The sequence below is a fragment of the Protopterus annectens genome, chromosome 5.part0 (genome assembly GCF_019279795.1).
Source record: "Protopterus annectens isolate FY-2018-M chromosome 5.part0, PAN1.0, whole genome shotgun sequence".
Taxonomy (NCBI): domain Eukaryota; kingdom Metazoa; phylum Chordata; order Ceratodontiformes; family Protopteridae; genus Protopterus; species Protopterus annectens.
The window spans coordinates 557,804,901-557,825,855 of NC_056735.1; the positions used below are offsets into that span (position 1 = coordinate 557,804,901).

Below are 20,955 nucleotides of genomic sequence, written 5' to 3' on the forward strand. Positions count from 1 at the left end.
CTGATACATCATCAGCAATCACTGTGTTTGCCTTCCTACTGAGATCCAAGATAGCTGTCATCTCAATCTAATTTGGTTTAATCAAGTAACCAATGAATGAAAGAATGATTGAGTGAATAAAGTTCATTTAACATTGTGGGTGTACCTGTCCACTTACTGGGTAAGATTTCTGCCACACATCTCCTCTGTCAATAAATCAATCCTGTATAGAGTTTCACATGTTCTGCCTACATATGTAAGGGGTTTCCCATGGTATTTTCAGTTTCCTCCTAAATTATAAAAATATGGCAATTAATTGTTCCACTAAAGTATGTGCATGTTCTTATTATCCTTGCCCTTGTGGTCCATTTAATGGAAAAAGGGATCCAAGAAAGGCCATTATCTTACCTACTGAGAAACTAAAAAAAAAAAATAAATAGTACAGCAAACATTTTTGTTCATGTTTTGCCTGTGAAGTTATTGTATTCTTTTGAACACTATTATGTTGTTTTTTTTGCACATATTTTGTGAAATGATTCCAGTTCTCTGCAAAACTGATATAACACTGAACTTGTCATAGCTAGACCTTGTAAAAAAGGCTTGCATTTCATCTGTACTGTACTCCCCTTGCATCTCAAGTATCTCATTCTGTTCACTGTTACTTTTATTCCACATTTTTACTTTATGCTTTAGTTTTACTTTGACTTGTGATGCATTTGCACATTTCAGTTTTCCCAGAAAAATTGTTAATTCCTATGCACATCATTTCCCTCACATAATCTGCTCACATTCATTGGTTTTGATAAGGTCACATCTTTTTTTCTTTCTTTGTCTTAAAAGCTTATTTTGTGCTACAGACTATTCAGTCATATATCAAATAATCATGCAACTTTTCAAATTAATACCTTTTTTTCTGTTCTTTAGCTTAGTAAAATGAGCATGAGCACTTCCACTGAGCCTTAATTCTTTTTAAGGAGTACATGATGAGTAAATTTCTTTCTAGGCTCATAATAATTCCCGAATTTCTCAAGTATTACTGCCATTTCATGTGTTCTGCCCTTGAAAAGCAAAAGTATTACTTTCCAATGCTTCTGTCTTGGTGATTTATAAAAAACATGGCACTTTACATTTTAGGGCTTCTCAACTATTCCTTTGATATGAAAGGTGAGACATAATTTCACAATGAATCGTTTCCAGTTATCTTTTATGTTTCACACTGAAAAGACACTATGGGAATAATTTATCAGTTATTCTTTTAATTTGATTGTGCACATCTTTGTTTCACTCTCTCTCTCTCCCTCCCTCCCTCTTTCTTGTTGTGTGAGTTTAGTTTGGTTAATGATTATGTGCAATGTAATAGAAAGAGTTTTCTACTCACTTATGTTGCAAAGAAAATGTTGCTGATGGTTGCAGCTGGGCCAACTTTATTTCTAAAAATGAAATATTCTGAGAACCTCTTATGACTTAATGCAGAGCAAAATAAAAAAAAAAAAAAAAAAAAAAACTTATTGGCAACTGTACTTCAAAGACCAAACAATACAAATCAAAACCAAATTTGATTTTTGAATCTGAGACAATGTAACATTTGTAGTTTGTGTCATTACAATTAAATGTGATGTAGACAACTCAGACATGAGACCAGCATCCAGAAGGTGACCATGTGATGTGTATTTGCTGTATGTGAGATGTCTAAGATATATACCCAGACATGTTATCAGAGAGGCATGGGGGGGGGGCTTGCCCATTGTATGGGTAGTATGCTGCTTTTTTGCGTGATTTTTTTTTTTTGTTGAAACGATTTCATTGACATCATTTTTGTCAAGTTTATTTTGTGGAAATGTTGTACTGAACAAGAACTTGATTTCTTAAATATCAATTTAAATAGTATGCCATTTATTCAAAGTGCTACTGCTCTAGTATTTGTAGACATTAGGGACTCTTAAGTTTAGAGTTGGGGTTGGATCATGGTTTTAACTTAGATGTGGGTTATTGCTTAGGTTAACATCATCACCCGTGAATGTTGTTCCCTGCATGAGTATCATGGGAGGTTTTCACTCCCACAAGAAGTTGGTGAAAAAATGTGTGTGTTTGTGTTCTACATTTTCATTCTGTTTATGGATAGAAAAAAAAAAAAACAGCTTTCATGCCTTTGGATTTTCACATTTTTTGGGATTTGAATTTGTTGTTCCTCTTGAGTTTGTTTTCCCTAGATGTCATAGAACCCAGTGGTACCGGTAACCTATAAATGTCTGTCATAAATATGAGGAGTAATCAGCAATCCTTTTATTTTTTTTATTCAGATTTACAATATGCTTGCAGCAACAGACTTTTTTTTTTATTAATGAGAATGAGGCACCAGTGTTTTAGCAGTAATGAAGACCTGTCAGGGATGAGTTTATGAAGTCTAAAATCAACACCCCTTTAAACTTCCAAAGATACCATCTAATAATCATGTATGATTTATATTAGTGTAAGTGTGTTGTTTTCTGATGAAGCACTTTCTCGTTTTCTGTCCTGGAAAAGTCTCCTTCAGAGGCTGTCACCAGCACTTTTTTTTTTACTTTATTTCATTTCTACATTTCAAGTTTACTGCAGCAAACTGCCTTAGTAGAATGTAGGGAAATTGACTCTGTAGTGTTAAATATAAACATTCCTTAGAAGATTATTCCATTTGTGCTAAGAGTTCCAACTACTGTCATTTCTGTTATTTATAGGTTCATAGGTTGGTACTAGGCTATCGGCCCTAGGGCCTATACAAGCCTAGCCATAACAATTCCCTGAATATTTCTTCCCACAATATTTACTTCCCTGGACCCCTGTCTAGCAGGGTGACTGACATGATCCCCGGGTTGAATTTCCTATCTCCCATCCAATCGTCAAGGTTCCTTTTGAAGAGGGCCAAGAAGGTGCTCTCCCAGAGTATGGGGAGTCTCTGGGTCAGAACCTATCCCTCCAGCATGTTTTGTTCATTGTGATGACAAGGTTTACATCCCTGGAGTGTGTAGCTCTGAGGGATTGGGATTTCTTTAAGTGGAGCATGTCCAACAGCTCAGGGTTTGACATGGCCTTGTATGTTAAGTAGAGATCACCTCTGAGTAGACGATGTACCACAGAGTATAGCTGGAGTTTTTTTAGGCGGTCAGCATAGGGCATCTATTTTAGGCCTGTGATTCTTTTAGTGAGGTATTTCTGTGGCCTTTCCAGCTGTTGCAGATGTCTTGTGAGGTACATAACAAACGGGGCATTGTACTCTATAATGGGTTTAATTTGGTGAGACTCCTAGTTGCTGCTTAGATATAGTGACAATAATTACGTCACCTACATGCTTTCAACACTGCTAGTACAGTCAGGATACATGGGTTGTATCAATATTACTTTGTTTAGAAAGAGATCCAGAATATTTTTAATTTGAATCCCATTTACTCAGATACCGATCTTGTCAAGCCTGTAGAAGAGGAAAACTCACCACCTTCCATAATGAGGAATTTTGGAGTTAGCATATTTAGAGATACTGTATGCCTTGCAGAAATGTTTTTGTTAATGTTCATTGTCAGAGAGACCATGCTTTGCAATACTAAATTTAGTTTTCTGATGTTTTACTTAGTATAGCAACTTTGATTTTGCGAATCCACTCCAGCACTGTTTTCTGTATCACCATAAATTTTCTAGATCACACTTTGTTGGAGACAAAGCATTTAGAAGCAGGAGCCTAGAAGATGAACTGTTTAGAGGCTGCCTGTGGCCATCAGATGCATAAGTGCCAAATCAGGGGTAAATTTCCAGTTCCCCATCCAGTTGTCCAAGTAATACTTGGACTGAGTTAGGGAGTAACTCTTGTTCACATGGATGGGGTTACCTGTTGCAGAGAAAGGACAAGTCTCTGGGATAAATACCAGTCTTTCCTGCAGGTCCTATTTATATGACAGATAAGAATTATGTCTATTGTAAACCCACATTGTGTTATATCATCTCTTATGAGTAGCTCTGTATAAGAAACATAAGACCTGTAATTCTAAGTTAAATATCTCTCTGTGTCCAAAAAACATTTCGAGATCGACAAAACTGAGGAGCAGCTGTTCCCTTAAAACAAAAAAAAAAAACACAAAAACTGAGTAAGCCTCTTCCTCACTACAACCATCCTATTCAGAGTAATCTAAACATCTCACAAACATGACAATTTGCACCAGCATCTTCTCTTCTGATTGGATCCCTTTCAGAAGTGCGAGACCCATAATTAAAAGTTAGACAACTCTCATCAAAAGAAATACAGTGAATGCTGAAACTAATTTCTGCAAGTGGGTCTTCACCACCATGCAAACACAACATAGCGGGGACCTCCCCACACCACTGCAACTTATATGCACCAACTCCCATGTCATTATACCTTGGAATAGGGATAATACTCCAAGATACCACAATCTCAGACTGAGTAAAATCCTTCATATTTACAGTTGTAATTTAGCAATTAATGGGACCGCAATTACAGTCCTCAGAATATCAAAAGACACCCTTCTGGTATCTTTGGAGACCAGCTCTAGCTGCTTTACTCTTTGGTCATCTTCTTTTCACCCAGTACTTTATACATCCTTCTAGTTGGTTTTCCTCTTGATTCCTTTCAGCCTAATACTTATTTCCCTGCAGGTCCTCCAGACGTGCAGAGGCCCATACTCAAAAGTATTACTTCTGTACATTTTATGCCTAGGATAAACCCCACCATTTCATTTGCTGAAGTTAGGAGCCTCACTATTCTTCTGGTGATCTGGTGAAAGTGTAACAAACACCGCCGGAGGCACCATCCCACCTAACAAACCATAACTGGTATAGCCCTGTCACCAATGTTAGGCTAAAAACTCTGTATTTCTAAACTCCATGTTTACAGTATCAGTGGCACCAGAACTTGTCAGAGAGTTGGGATGCATGGCTAGGCTTAAAAAGGCCAAGTGGTTGTTAGCCTAGAATACACCTATGAACTATGAACTATGTGATGTAGAACAATACTGACACAGACTGTTTCTCACTGTTTCATTGCATAAGACTTTGCAAGGTACTTGCATTTATTTTAAGAGTATAATTTTGCAGTAGCTGTTTCATTCAGTACTGCTTCATTGAAAATATTCTGCTATATTCAGGTTACAGAAAAGATACTGTATAGGAATGATTAGCATAGGTGGAGAAATAGTAACAAATCTGGTAGAACAAAATAGATTTCTATGTTATCCACCCTTTTCATATAAAAATAGTATTTTTGATCAGCTTTGAAGCAATGTGATAGAGTGGCTTAATAATCATGAATACAGATAATATGTTGGAGAATCATATGACTAAGAAAATATTGTTAATTCTGAAATACATTTTTAGCTGGAGGAATGTGTATTTATAAACATAAATCATTTTTATGGAATATCCATTAAGTTTAAAATTGATGTCAAAAACAGCAGCACTTCCTTTTTTACTACTTTTATATTGTAAATGAGAATCGCAGCAGTAACATTATAACCTCCATCTAATTCAGCAATACTATACAAAGAAAGACAGGCATTAGTGAAAGGCTAAAAATAAATATTTAAGTCCTCTCTTGCCATTTCTGGTGCATTTAGAATTTAATCAGAAATTGCATTTACTACGCTGTGGTGTATATTGCTGCTATATGTACAGTATGTACAACTATCATGCAGATCATCCCTACTTAAGTATAGTTATGACTTGTGGCTAATCTTACTACTTTTAATAACATGTACTATTGTCTTCGTAGGACACAACCTTCAACAGTTGAATGAAGATAAAAAACAGAAATCTCCTTCATTTTACAATAGAACAGCCTCAGAATCCAATGTCTGTTCAGAGTCTATCCATTATCCTGACAACAGATATAAAGAACGTGCTTTTGATACCTTAAGCCTTGACAGCTCCGATAGCATGGAAACCAGTATATCTGCCTGCTCGCCTGATAATATTTCCAGGTAACATCTAAAATGCATTTTTTGTCCCCATTGTTTTTGGAAAAAGTGTTGCTTTATTCATATGTGGAGAAATACATAGTATTATGACAGCAAATTAAATATATATATATATATATATATATATATATATATATATATATATATATATATATATATATGTATATAAACAGACACGCGCATGTAATTTTATTACCTTTTGTTGAATAATCCCTTTGAAAGCCCATTTTGTTGAAGCCTTTTCCTTCAAATCACCAGAATGGGTTTTAGTATTAGTCCTGCAGGTGGGTACACATAATGTCCTTCATGCAGACCACAGACAAAAGAAACATGCAGTCATATGGGCTCAACTGTTTGCTGGTGAATCAGTTGACAGTTGTATCTGTCTGCGAGTATGTGTGTATCCTTGATTGTGATTTTAGTGTTTAGTTTTCCTGTATAGCCATGAATGTTATAACATTAGTTGTTCTGTGATAGCTGCATTTGTTGAACTTCTTCCTGTCTTTCTCCTTTCAATGTATGTATTTATTTACTTTCTCTGCTAAATGGTTGAGTGAGCTGATATGGGATCCGTTTCAACCGTAATGTGGGCCAAGAGGCAATAGCAAATGAAATAAAAGATATGCAAAGACAAATTATAGTCATAAACTTGATCCAGTAAGTTTAGATGGACATCATAACATACATAACAGAGGCATCATAAACATATTGTATACAGTAGCTTTGTCCTTAAAAAAAAATGAAATTTGCATTTATTTATTCTGCTTGCAAACCAACAGCAGTCGTTTTGAGACATCATGATGTTTTGTGGGGTTCTAGTACTCAATAAAGGTAGTCTGGTAAAGGCAGTCATAAACAATGCATTCCACGTAGAGATTTTGCATCCTGATCAGTTCTTCTGACACTTTCTAGGTACTCGCAAAATATTGTGGCATTCTGAATCACTGCTTTTGACACTTCCTATGTGCATAGAAATATTTCATTGCTACGGACATCATGATGTTTTGTGGGGTTCTAGTACTCAATAAAGGTAGTCTGGTAAAGGCAGTCATAAACAATGCATTCCACGTAGAGATTTTGCATCCTGATCAGTTCTTCTGACACTTTCTAGGTACTCGCAAAATATTGTGGCATTCTGAATCACTGCTTTTGACACTTCCTATGTGCATAGAAATATTTCATTGCTACCAACAATATTGCTTGCTGTCCTGACATGCTTAACTCTATGTTGACTTCAGACATGAATCCCAAATACTAGATTTGTGGTCAGTAGGGATAAACTGATCCAGTCCTCCATTTGTGGATGTTGCACACAATTTGTTACAGATTACAAAGAGAAACCTCTTTTTTTTTCTTTTTTTGCTTTTCAATCTAGATTGCAGGCACCAGATCAGCAAACTGTGTACAAAATAAACTCACTGTGTGTATTTGCCATGTGTGTAAAGATAGAGAGAGAGGTTCTTGGAAGTTTCACACCAAGGGATTTTAAATAGACTACAGTGTAAAATAATATAGTCTAAATAGCCACATGCTTAATTGGCCTCTAATAGCATTTAGGGGTACAGTCTGTACACCTCACTCATGTAGACTAATGACAGTAAAACCACTGCTGCAAGACTGCATGTGGAAGTGGTGTGTGCTCAATTATTTTTAATATTAGAACCATGGTCAGTGCTGACCCCACCTCATCTGTTTGCTTCCTGTTTCTCTTCCACGCTTTGAAGTCCCCTGTTTCTCTTCCATGCTTTGAAGTCCCCAGCCACTGCAGGAGTAATATTATACTTAATATAGGGAAAGGTGCACCAATATAATTACTTTGGTATATTAAATTACATGTCTGCATTTATGTTTTAAAAAGAGTTGGGCAGTGTACGGCTAACTGCTTTATTATATTCCATGAGATTATAGACTGCTCATACCATACTCTTGAGTTTATCTGTAAGCCTTTTCAATGTTGGTGTACCTTTGTAGATGGGGTGATAGTATATAAAGCACAACCATGAAATTAATATCAATTATGATGTTCACGTTGCCTTAGAAAGCAGTTTTTATTTTATTTATTTATTTATTTAAATACATATGTATTTATTTATTTTTCCAGTGCCAGTACTTCAAATGTTGTCAAACTTGAGGAGATGGAAAGACTTCTGAGGGAAGCACAAGCAGAAAAGGTGCGACTTCTGGAATCTAGGGTCAGTATTACACATATATAGTGTATATATCATTTTTCCTCCTTGTTTTTAGTGTCAGACTCTCTCTGAATTTTGTACATCATTATAGTCTAATATATATATATATATATATATATATATATATATATATATATATATATATATATATACAGTATGTGCAAATACTTCTGTCAAGACAGAATCTTAGACACAATAGCTGATGAAATGAAAAAAAGTTGTAATTGCAGTAGTGATAAAAATGAAAATAAAGCACTATAACAAAGGAATTCTGGTGATTTGCACCTAACCTGTGTACTTATTCTGCACTGCAAGAGCGTAAAAACAGTGTTGTTTTTTGTCTTAGTTCATTCTTTTAATTTAAAATAATTTAAAGTTTGACTTGAATTTATCACACATTTTAATCCATCAGCAAATGCAATATCCACTTCCAGTAAGTAACCATAAGTATATTTTTCTTCATGAGGAGTAATTACAGATCGATGCTATCATTACCACTATAAATGAGTGACCGATGCACATATTTTGTCCTTTGTTTAAAACCCATGTAGTTCCTCGTTTATGTATTTATTGACCATAGTCAGGGATACAGAAGCCATCTTTCATCAGTTTCTCTTACTGAGTTTGTCTGTTCTGTTGGTTTCTACCTTTCTTCCTTTTTAGCATGTTAGAAGCTGACATTTAGTACAAGCCCATATCACAGCTGTAGGAAGATGTTGAAGGAGTAATCCACTAATACTATGTGGATGCTTTTATAACCTGAGATTTGATCAGATGTAATCAGCGATAGTGACAGCAAAAATGGTGTAAGAGCCTGTTATTCTAATCGTAGGAAGGGAGGGATAACCCACATTTATAATTTACACATGGCTGTCTAACTCAGGATCTCAGCATTTGTATTTTTTTTTTGCTTATAATTTTATGAACATCATATTTACCTAATTGTTTTGCCCTTTGTAGTGACTCAAAAACTAGATGTTGCCCTTCAAATGTAGACCTAAGCAAGGCCTTCTGTACTGGGGTAACAACTGTCACATCTCTTTATTCCACGTTGCAATTTGTGCACCTGAGCATGGTGTTGGGCCGCTGAGTGGAACGGTCTCTGCTTTCTGAACCTGTGCTTGTAGACTGGCTACAGAAGAATTAATACTGAAGAAGTCCATCAGTCTAACCTGCAAATATTTTTTATAATGAATGAAAGACAGACAGACCTGGACTTCTTCAATTCTTTCTTAGATCATCATTTGTACAGAGGAACTAATACTGCCAAGCACCAGCAGTGCTGCTCTACTCCACTCTCCCTTAGGTACTACTACAGCTCTCCTAACAGTTTATGAAGCACAACCAGCACTTTCAGCAGCCTAACAGCTCTGCCAGACCATGTGTCTCATCTTCTTGATGTCCTTTGACTTCTTTATTAAGTGCCACATCAATCATTTTCCCATTTTTCACCATTTGTTCCTATCCTGCTTCTTAAAATGATGTTTCCCCATATTTTTATTTTTTTTTCTCTTTTTTAACCTTTGCTAGCTATCAGTCCTACTTATTCATTCCCTTGTAGGGCAAGAGGCAGTCATATGAGGCAATCATCTAGGCAACCATCAGAATTTTTTTTCGTATTTTTAGTCATAAACCCTCCTCCTTGTGGCTGAAGTGTACACTCAGAGATGCAGTTCCTTCCACTGTAGATGTGCACATCCCTCACCATTTCCCATAAGAGCTGCCATGTGAACCTAGCTTAGCAGTGTCAAATGAATGTTCTGACTGTCTTGCTGCATATCATTGCATCTTTCTTTAGGGTATGTACCAGTATTTCAACAAGCCTGGCCACCTCCCTTTCCCCAGATGAGAAATCTCCTTTCATCTGAGTTATATTTATGGCATCAACCTCCTGTGCAACAAAGCTGGAACTGTTTATTTTTGTCCATAAATCTTTGGCTTATGTAGATGCATAAGTATACACATCATGCAATACAAAAACACTAAAATACTTAGACTGACAAGATAACAATGAAACATGATTAAAATGCATTCAGAATTAACAGAAAACTCCTTATTATGGTTTACATACAGTATCATCAGCAAATTATATTTAAATTAACAAGGAGAACAAAATGTTGGTCTCAGATATTTGAAATAGGAAAGATAGTTAATTCCTAAGGAAAGATGCTGGGAAGGCAGAGTAATGTCTGCCTGAGTCCACTAACTTTATGCATAAGAATGAGCAGAAGGTCCTCCCATGACAATCTGAACTGCCTGGCGTAGCTGTGGTGGGAGAGGTGCTACTACACATATGTGAAACCTAAGTAGTGCAAAGCATGATAAGTTAGTCCTAAGGTTTTAAAGGCAGACCATGTTGTAGCAGGGTAGCCAGTGCAGATCCCATTGCACAAGAGTGATATAAATACACAATGCAACTGGTGACTCCTTGGCTGAAGAATTTTGCACATAACTCAGATGAAAATGCCATCAAAACCACAAGATCACATGCATTGTGGTAATAAGAGAAATATGACACCAGAGCAAGAATCATTTTAATCACTGTGGCAAGGATTGAGGGTACAATTGGATAACCTTTCTGAGCTATGTTCCAGAGATGATGATAAAATGTTTAAAGGCTGCTGACACTTGACTGTAGTTCCCAAGTATCACCTCCCCCCTATATAACAAAAACTCTGATCTATTCTGTCCATAAAAGGTGATTCAAGAAAGAAAAGGAGCTTCTGATGAAAACACATTGGCATGTAGTGGTATTGCCTCAGTCTTTGGTGGACTAAATGTAAGAGTTAGTCTATCCAACACCAGACATTCTCCAGACATAGTACTAAGGTATTAATATGAAATTTGGGCCCCTGAGAAGAGAGAGTTAAAGTGGAGTCTCATCATCATAACAATGGTGAAACATGCCTCTGTCTTGTATGGCATCACCTAGATAAAGGTTATATGCATTAAGCATTACAGGCGTAAGAACCGAGCCTTGTGACACCTTTCACTGTAGGAAATAGCAGTTAGATGAATCCTCACACTGCAGTGAGCAGCAATTTGATTTATTAATACCTGCATGATTCCCCCGTAGAAGCAAAAAGACAACCATAGATACATTTCCATTTGTCCCTGATCATTCCTGGTTTGATTTTTCTGCTGGCTGTCTGTCTTATTTACTGTAAGTTCAGAAGTGAATATTTAATTCTCTTCCAGATCAGTAGAATTTTTATGCTTCTTGATACTCTGTTTTCAGTATTACAGAGACTTGTCACAGCCTCCTCTACCCTGCAGTATAGCCAAGGAATGCTTATCCCTTATTCATCTCCTTAACTGGAGCCACTTGGTGTATTAGAGGAATTATTCTTCATTTTTGTACTCTCTCTCTCATATATACTTTTCTTATTGTCTGAATACTTTTATTTGTATCTGTCCTTTTTTGCCCCCCCCACCCCCTCTTTTCTTTAATTGTGGCAGTTGTTTGCTTTTCTAGGCCTTCTTCCCTCACTGATGTAGGACTTAATCTGGTTCCTTGCTCCTTTTTTGTATCCTTACAACTATTTGAGTTATCTGTTTTCCTGACTCATTTCCACAGTATTTGTTTTACTGTATATTCCAATACACAAATTTTACTTTTCCTTGGTCCCAGAGCTCCGTTTTTGTTCTGTGTTAGAGTTAGTCCATGGAAAGATGTACACTATATATATCATGGCATGATAATTTCTAGAGGTCAGCTGTCTTACTTGTACACAGAACATTTAATGTGCATTGGCTAATACTACTTTATGAGGCTCCCCTTCTAACTTGGCATCCTCACAGTCTGCCCAGGTTTGACTTTATTACCTTCTACAAGTTCCCAGCTAACCCTTGATATGGACACCTCTAACTACAACATAGCAATCTCTAATGACGTTTCCCTTCCCCATCTGGAGGTCAAACTCTTGAATGTGCAGTCATTCTTGTTTAGTTATCTTTGGATCATGACTGCCTCCTAAAGATTATCTGCTTTTACCTCTCTTCTCAGGACCATAATGCACTGTCCTTTTCCCTTGTTTTTTTTATAGTTCAGTAAATTCTTGAATACTGGAACATTATTACATCTTGAGTATAATTTTCATAGGCCTCATCAATGATTTCCCTTTCCCTTCAGCACGTGTTGAGCATACTTAGTGGATATTTCCTATATTTCCATTGTTACTGTTAGTTCTGACATGTCTGTGGCTCCTTGTTCTCATGTATCAGTGTAAATTTTACTCATTTAGTTCTAATTGTAGACAGATTCATCATTCAGTCTTTACTTTGTTTATTATTGCTCAGCATTTACATTGTTGTGCTTCCTTCCTGCCATCAGTAAAGATTATTTTCTGATAGCTGCTTTCTCCTCAGAGTAGTTTAAATTGAGCTTTTATCATATTCTGTAAAGAAATGTACAGAGAAAACAAGTACAAAGCTATTTCTTTATAACCAATTGCTAATTAAGCACAATGTGTATGCACTGATCCCTTTTAATATTTTGCACAGGCTTGTGTGTGTGTTTTTTTTTTTTGGAGCTTGAATTGAAGCTCCTCTTTCCTTTTAAACTACAGCAAAATGCTTGCTACATTTGTAACAAGCCATTGCTGCAGTTTATGACACAGATGGAGTGCTAAAGTATTTCATTTTTGACCACAAATGCATCGTCATTCTAAATCCCAGTAATGCATTGAGGCTGTGAAGACAATCGGCATCTGTTGATTATAACCTCTAACACTTTCCACCCAGGATGGCTGTTCCCATCACACCATTGTAGCTATACCTGTAAGTGTATTTGTGGTTCCAAGCAAGGTCTTGCACTGTTTGCATACCACAGCCACTATGATTTGTTTTTTCAATGAGATACTGAGGTAAGTTTCTAACTCACTTTGATTTTATTAGCTCTGGCAAATAGTCTTGACTTTCTAGATTTTTAGACATACTTGTTTGTATAAAAGTCTCTCATGTAAAGTCAGGGAGCATGTCAGAAATAGAAAATGAGCCATCAAAATTTTATACGAGGTCTTTGTTCAGTATTCTTGTGAATAGAATTTTCTACTTCTAGAGTATTCATGTGTATAGTATTATAAAGTGTGTTTCTCCATTGTTAGTGCACCATCTTTATGACATTTCAGAATTAGTTCATTGCACTCGGTGAGAAATTGGACCAGTTTTTCTATAATAATTCTTGCAATTCATTTATGACATCCCCAGTGCTGTTTAAAATAAACAAATCCTTTTGAAATGTACTTCCATCATACCTGTATTGCTTGAACTTTTGTTGAGTACTTTTGCTTTCAAGCTGACACTCAAACTCTGTTTCATCATGTCCAACTTTGTTCTGACATGTCTTCTGCAAGAGTGGTCCTGCAGGTGATTGTCATATAATCTGATTCAGAGTTCTGTTTTGTAAAAAAAAGTAATGTTTTATTCTCATGTTCTGACAATTATATCTTCTTGACTTCCAACTTGAAGGTTTGTATGAATCTATCGGCTAACCCCCTGATCAGTAGATACACTGATTCATAAGTGGAATGGTTTATCCCATTTTGCGTAACTAATTGCTTACATTGTTATGGTGTAAACAGAGTTCCACGGTCGTTAACAATACATTTATGTAAGTTAGCAGCAAGTGCTCTTGTGAAATGGTTAATGTTAGCTTGAGAAGGATCTTGGTCATATTAATTACTTTCATCCATTCTGAACATGCATCCACTACAGTCAGGAATACATATGTAAATTATACTCTGAAATAATTATGTAATGTTTTCAAAAATTAATCCCAAAATTCCCACCAGTGGAATGATGTTTGCCTGTCTAGCAGGGCAACTGACATGATCCCCAGAGTGAATTTCCTATCTCCCATCCAATCGTCAAAGTTCCTTTTGAAGAGGGCCAAAGAGGCGCTCTGCTTGACATGTATAGGCAGTCTATTCCAGAGTATGGGGAGTCTCTGGGTCAGGAACCTATCCCTCCAGCATGTTTTGTTCATTGTGATGACAAGGTTTAGATCCCTGGAGCGTGTGGCTCTGAAGGATTGGGATTTCTTTAAGTGGAGCATGTCCAACAGCTCTGTGTTTTACATGGCCTTGTATGTTAAGCAGAGATCGCCTCTGAGTAGATGATATGCCACAGAGTATAGCTGGAGTTTTTTTAGACAGTCAGCATATGGCATCTGCTTTAGCCCTGTGATTCTTTTAGTGAGGTATTTCTGTGGCTTTTCCAGCTGTTGTAGATGTCTTTAGAGGTACATACCAAACGGGGCATTATACTCTATAATGGGTATAATGAGGGATGAGTACAGTGGGACAATGACCTCCTTTTTTCTGGATGAAAAGCCCTTAGTGATGAGGTGTGCCAAATAAAAGGATTTCCTGACTGTTGTAGTGATGTGATTATCGACAGTGAGACCACTGTCCACCTGTGTCCCTAAGTCTGTCATCACACTTTCGATGTTTAGTGTACTGCCACCTATGTGGTAATTCATGAGTACATGTTTTTTTCCAAAGGGGATAACTATACATTTCTTGGCATTAAGCTTGAGCCCATGTCTCTGGCACCAGGCATCTGTTTCTATAAGGCCCTTTTGTAGAATATCCACATCATTTGGGGATTCAATAATGGTTCCTAGTTTGCAGTCATCGGCGAACTTTGTTAGCCAGAGTCCCTTAGTGTTGGCCTGTACTTCAGAGAAGTAGATGCCAAACAAGAGTGGTCGCAGGACTGAATCCTGAGGTACTCCACTTGTGACTTGTCTTGAGCTGGATTTGGAGTTGGCTACTTTTACAGTCTGGGTTCTGTCAGTAAGCCAGCTGGCAACCTATCGAGTGATGTAGGTATTTATGCCCAGCTTAGTAAGTTTATATATGATTCCAAAGTGGGGGATGGTGTCGAAGGCCTTGGCGAGGTCCAGAAAGGCTGTGTGGACTGCCTTACCCTCATCCACAGCTCTGGAGACTGATTTGAAGAAGTCAGTCAGATTCAGGAGACAAGATCGGCTCTTCACAATCCCAAACTGGGTAGGTTCCAGTGTTTGAAGGTTGCCAATGTCTTTGTTTATAAGTTCCATGATAATGCATTCCATGCCCTTGCAGATCAGGCTTGTCAGACTGATGGGACGGTAGTTCCCAGGATCCAAGGTGGATTCCTCCCCTGTGGAGTGGGATAACTGTAGCTGTGCTCCACTCAGTGGGCATGAAGCCTGAGGTGAGGCTATGATTAAACATGATACTTAGGTGTGGTGCCATTTCATTTTGTAGTTCATGTAGTACACAGCCTGGGATGTCATCTGGTCCCATAGTTGCTGTATTCTTAGCTTTGGAGAGTGCAGTTTCTACCTGTGTGGCCGTGATTACTGGAATTTGGCAATCTTTTGGTATTGAGATGGGCCCTTTAGGGGGTGAGAGGGGGTGAAGTTGGCACTAAATCGATCTGCCTGGATATTGGCAATATCCTTGGGATCAGTATATTTAATGCCATTCTGTTGTAGCTCAGAGCAGATCTGAGCTTTGCCATTTAGATTCTTGACATAACTATATAATGCCTTGTGGTTGTCTTTGGAATCTTTGGCAATTTTATTTTTGTAACTAGCTTTTGAGGATTTTTTGAGGGATCTCAACTTCTTACTGAGACTGGTGAGGGAGTTTTTTGCATCCTGGGATTTTCCTCTTTTCTGCAGCAGTTTCTTCCTTCTGTTGTATCATTTGTTTATAGCAGGGGACTACCAGATTGGCTTTCTTTTTTTGGAGAAGAGCATCTTGGTTCTATTTGGGATGGCACAATTCATGCAGGAGTGGATGTGCTCGTACAGTGCTTTAGTGTAGGATTCTGCAGTTGAACGTTCAGATCCCATCTACATGGGTGTCATGAAGTTCGTCACTCCTGACTTCAGTAGCATGAAGCTGGCCTTGGAGAAGTTTTTTAAGGAGGTTTCCTTACTGGGGGGTGGGGGTGCGATGTGGATGTCAAGGATGATTTGCTTATGGTCAGACCTGACCAATGAGGGGGTGACCACTGGTATGGAGCATCTATCTCCCATGTTGGTAATGACCAGGTCTAGGATATTGGAGCCCCTGGTGGGATAGTGGATTAGTTGATCCAGGGCGTTGGAATTTATGAATTCCAAGAACCGTTGGGAAAAGGAGTTGGTACCCGAGTAGTTTTCCCAGTTAATGGCAGGGTAGTTGAAATCACCCAGTATTAGGGTGTTTGGTTGTATCTTAATATTTTCCAATATGTTTAGAAAGGTGTAGTGAGAATCTTGGGGCATGGTGGGGCATCTGTAGCAAGCTACAATTTGGATTGCAGTCTTACATAGTGTTAGTTGCACCTGGAGAATTTCAGATGTATTGTGTTGGGCAACTAGCCTGGAGGTATTAATATCCTTGGTGGATATGGACACTCCTCCATCTTTAGTGTTTTGTTCTTGGATTTGTGGCCGAAACGTGTGGTAAGAGTTGTAGCTTGATATTGCAGGGGTGCTCTCTGGAGCCTTGAACTAGATCTTAGTTACTGCACAGATATCGATGTTCTCCATTTTTAGGAGTGCCTTGAGAGAGTGTATTTTGAGGTTTAGACTTCTAGCATTGAGTAGCATTACCTTCAGATTTTGCATGCTTGTATCTGTTATGGTGGTGGTTTTATCCTTTGAACCTTGCCTAAAAAAGGCACTATAGGAGTGGCAAGAGCTTTAGCCAGTAACCTGAATCCCAGGGTTGACAGGTGCAGACCATCTCTGGCAAAGCATCGTGGTTTGTCGATCATGTCTTCCCAAGCAGACAGATACTGGATCCCCTTTGAATGACACCAGATGCTTAGCCAATTGTTGAAGTCAATCATTTTGTCCTTATACTGTGGTATCATTCTGGGCAAAGGCAGGATGCTACTTAGGGCTAGGGTCATATCTGCCTGGGCCATATGATCTGAGAGCTCTTCCATGTCTCTCTTCATGTAGTCCAGGGAGGTACGTCTCAAGTCATTCAATCCAACATGGACAGTGACAGAGTTGTAGTTGTACTTGTTGTAGAGTGCCTTGAGTGCATGCGTTATGTGGCAGATCCTGGCACCCGACAGACAGCTGCCTGTAGTTTTCTCCTTGTTCAGCTTGGTGAGTGGGACATCAGTGTGCCTGACTATAGAGTCACCTATGACTAAAGTGTTAGATACATTATCTTGCCTTACGGGCTGTTGTTGGGTGGCACACTAGTGTTGTGAGCTATGTGCCACTTTGGTTGTGACTGGTGTTTGTTTGCGTTTCAGCTTCGGAGGTCCTTGTTGCTTGGGCAGGTTAATGTTAAGGACCTCTGCATATGTGGGGTTAGTGATGCTATATGTGGGTGTTGCTGCTGTGGGTTTAGAAAGGCTATGAGTTGCTTGAGGTGTAGTGCAGGTGTTAACCTTCTCCTCTTGACTGTCTAGCACAATTTTGGCCAGAGAGAGCTTTGCTTCCATTTTGGCTATGTAGGTGCATCTCTCACAGGTTGTAGTGTTGGGTGGTAGGAGGAGAGGATTGTCTGTGTACATGAGACAGTTGCCGCATTGCCCCAGTATGCCCAGATTCACCAGGTGGACAAGAGAAATCACCAGAAGCTGACCCTTGGACATGCCTGTTTAGGTGCTTTTTTTGTAAAGTATAAGAGCTGTTTTCCCTTACCTTTGCAAGGTACTTTGCAATTACAGGCTGTTTAGAGCCTATGATTAATTTCTCCTTATTGACAAGGAGAGTTGAATGCTTGTATCAGTTTCAGGCTTCCTATTGCTTTCCAGCAGGTTCTAGAGCAAGTGCTAGTCACAGGGCTTCAGATTTTAATGCTACTACGGAGAAACCAGCTGGGAAAATTTGAATAGCAGACTTTCTAGCACCTGGAATAGTTTAACTGTAGCCTCGCAGTGCTGCACGATGCGAAAAATGTGCAAACACACACGTTTTTAAGCCAGAAAGTTGAAAGGCATTGAAATCAGCCCCAAAAGGCTAATAAAATTACAGTTTCAGAGCTGGAAACCACTCCTCTTGCATTAGATAGGCAGTACAATGCTCACCTCTCCCACTGGTAAGAAGTAGGACTTTCCTCAACCACAGCAAGGTCTGGATAGCTCTGAACATAAAAAATAAAGTCCTGAGACAAGGAAAGCCTGGGATATGGACTGGCTAGGAAAGGTGGGAAACGAGCAAACAAGATAGTATTTTATTTATTTATTTTTTTTGTTAAAACAGGCTAAACAATGCAATAATACAGTAAAGAAACACAGAAAAGGCTAACACACTTGAGTGTGTAGTCCTAAACAGTAAATGCAATTAAAACTCTTCAAAATTAGCAATTTAAAACATTTTAAATGAAGTAAGGCAAGTGTACAACTGAAAATTATTTAAGAGGCAGTAATACAGCAGAAAAAGTAGCTAGTCTACATATACAGAGAAGTCTATATATACAGAAAAGCAGCTAAAACACACAAACAATTCAGATGCAGTGCAACCTAGAGCACTTGAGTTGTAGCAATATTAAGGCAATTACAGTTATAAGATATGCTCTAAAATATACTCTATATTTCCAAAATGTTTGAGAAGCACAGTCAGAACACATGGAGATTCAGGCATTTTTTTTGAAAGGGAAAAAGGAGAAACAGAAGGCCTTCTCAGATGTTCTCTCTTGTATTAGGTAGAATGAGCTAATGACACTAGACTGGGAGGAGTGTCTCAGATCAAATTTACAGTAGTGCCGGGCAACTGCAAAGCCACCATGTATAACAACAAGACACAAACAGGGAGGGAGGGTGATGACCAATACTAAACCTATTAGCCTACACTCTTTAGACAGTAAACACTACAGAAAGCCACAAAAGGAAAGTTTTTAAACAGATAAAGGAGCAAAGAGACTCTACAGAATGCGTTTAACTGCAAACAAATCAGTTACCCATGCAGATTAGTTAATATGAATACAATGCTCTAAAAACTATGCAGCAGGCAATAAAAAGTGATATATATATAAATTGCTAGAAATAATAATCAGTGTAAATAATCCAAAAAAAGGATACTTGTATATCTCAGATCAGAGTAGTAGTCAACGCCCCTCCTCGACTCTGCTCAGTGTGTATAGAGAGAAATCCTCTCAAAGTTAGGGCTTAAATACCAGAAAATGCAACCTTAGACAACTTTTGTTTTTTAAAAAAAGCACAAAAGAACCAGCCCCCACTAGCCAGCATCCAGTTAACACAATCTAGCCAAGGTAAAGAAAGGCTTCTGCTAATTCAAGATGGCCTGTTCATGTGCTTTGAACAATCACTGTAGAGACAAACAGGCCCAGAGCCAGCAAATCTGAACTAGGACAATACTAAAGCTATTAGCCTACACTCTTTAGACAGAAAACACTACAGAAATCCACAAAATGAAAGTTTTTAAACAGATAAAGGAGCAAAGAGACTCTACAGAATGCTTTTAACTGCAAACAAATCAGTTACCCTTGCAGATTAGTTAATAGCAATAAAATGCACTAAAACCTATGCAGCAGGCAATAAAAAGTGTTATATATAAATTGCTAGAAACAATAATCAGTATAAATAATCCAAAAAACAGGATACTTATATATCTCAGATCAGAGTTGTAGTCAACGCCCCTCCTCCACTCTGCTCAGTGTGCATCCTGCAATAAACTGATTGCCTGATAGGAGTGGGTTTTATTTCCTTGTGCCCACTGGATACCCGGAGAGGCCCCAACATGCTCATGAAATTAGAAAGAATAAAGCAGATCGTCAAAGATGGATGGATGGATGGATGGATGGATGGATGGATGGATGGATGGATGGATGGATGGGCATGACATGCAGTTCTTGCACATGCTTTCATTTTTTTTTCATCTGACCGTGGCCATCATGCAACTGTCTCATTATTCTTTTTTTTTCATTTTAGTAGTACCATTTAAGTTTAGAGTCTCGTAGGTTTTTGCTAAGCATTTGGTTAAGTAAACCTTTAAGAGCATAGTCACTGCAGTACACAGTTCTTGCTTCTGTTGTTTATAAAGACCTTGGTGATTAGGCCTGGGTTGAATTTAATGAATATCTTTCCACTTGTCAAGATTGATATATATTGTTTCAACAGATTCTGCTAATAATTTCATATAGGATTGCTCTTGAAGCAGGTATTTGGGGTTTTGCTACAGCTGTGTATGTGCAAAAGGTCTATTAATATCATAGATCATCACATAAGACTCTCTAGGAATCTGGCTGCAGTTATGGAGCTTTTGTGCACACAATATGGCTTAAATAGCACATACCTAAGACTTTATTGTCAAAACTGTTTGTAGTTTCTTGGGTTGTATATCATGTTTAGGTAGGAACACACAGAAGGGGTCAGTGGATTCTTTTATGAGTCAAATATGGGAGGAGTAGATGGGGACAGTAACTTTTTTGGCTTCTGAGGATATAACTTTAGTAATTAGTTTGTCAAGATAGTATGATTTCCTAAATAGTTGCTACATGGCGGGCAAGGAGGAGCTCATTATCCAATTATGTACCACTGTCTTTAATAATGATGGTGTCAACTTTTCAGGAGATGCCATCAATGTGGTAGATGCAGGGACATTCATGCTTCCTAAACGGTATACTACTACATGTTTTTGCATTAACTTGAGTCCTTCAACAGCACAGATCAATGCAAGCTAGTCCCTCGTCTAGGTTATGAATACTTGTTCTAGAATTAATAACCACACCAAATCTGCAGTGATGTACAAATTAAGCCAGATATCCTTGATATTTGCTTTTGACCTCAACAAAGTAAATGCAAAAAGGGTACTGGTAGTGGTATGAAACACTATGGGACATCACTAGATATCAGACTTTTAGAGG

At 38.0% G+C, this 20,955-nt stretch overlaps 1 protein-coding gene across 1 annotated transcript in view; it reads left to right on the top strand.

Annotated features, from left to right (window-relative positions):
* The window catches only part of PHLDB2 (pleckstrin homology like domain family B member 2), a 1,258,236-nt gene that overhangs the window by 1,137,701 nt on the left and 99,580 nt on the right, over positions 1 to 20,955 (top strand). The window contains exons 13-14 of the mRNA XM_044072445.1: positions 5,732 to 5,939; positions 8,038 to 8,128. Of these exons, the coding sequence (XP_043928380.1) occupies positions 5,732 to 5,939; positions 8,038 to 8,128 (299 nt within the window). The remainder of the gene's footprint in view (positions 1 to 5,731; positions 5,940 to 8,037; positions 8,129 to 20,955) is intronic.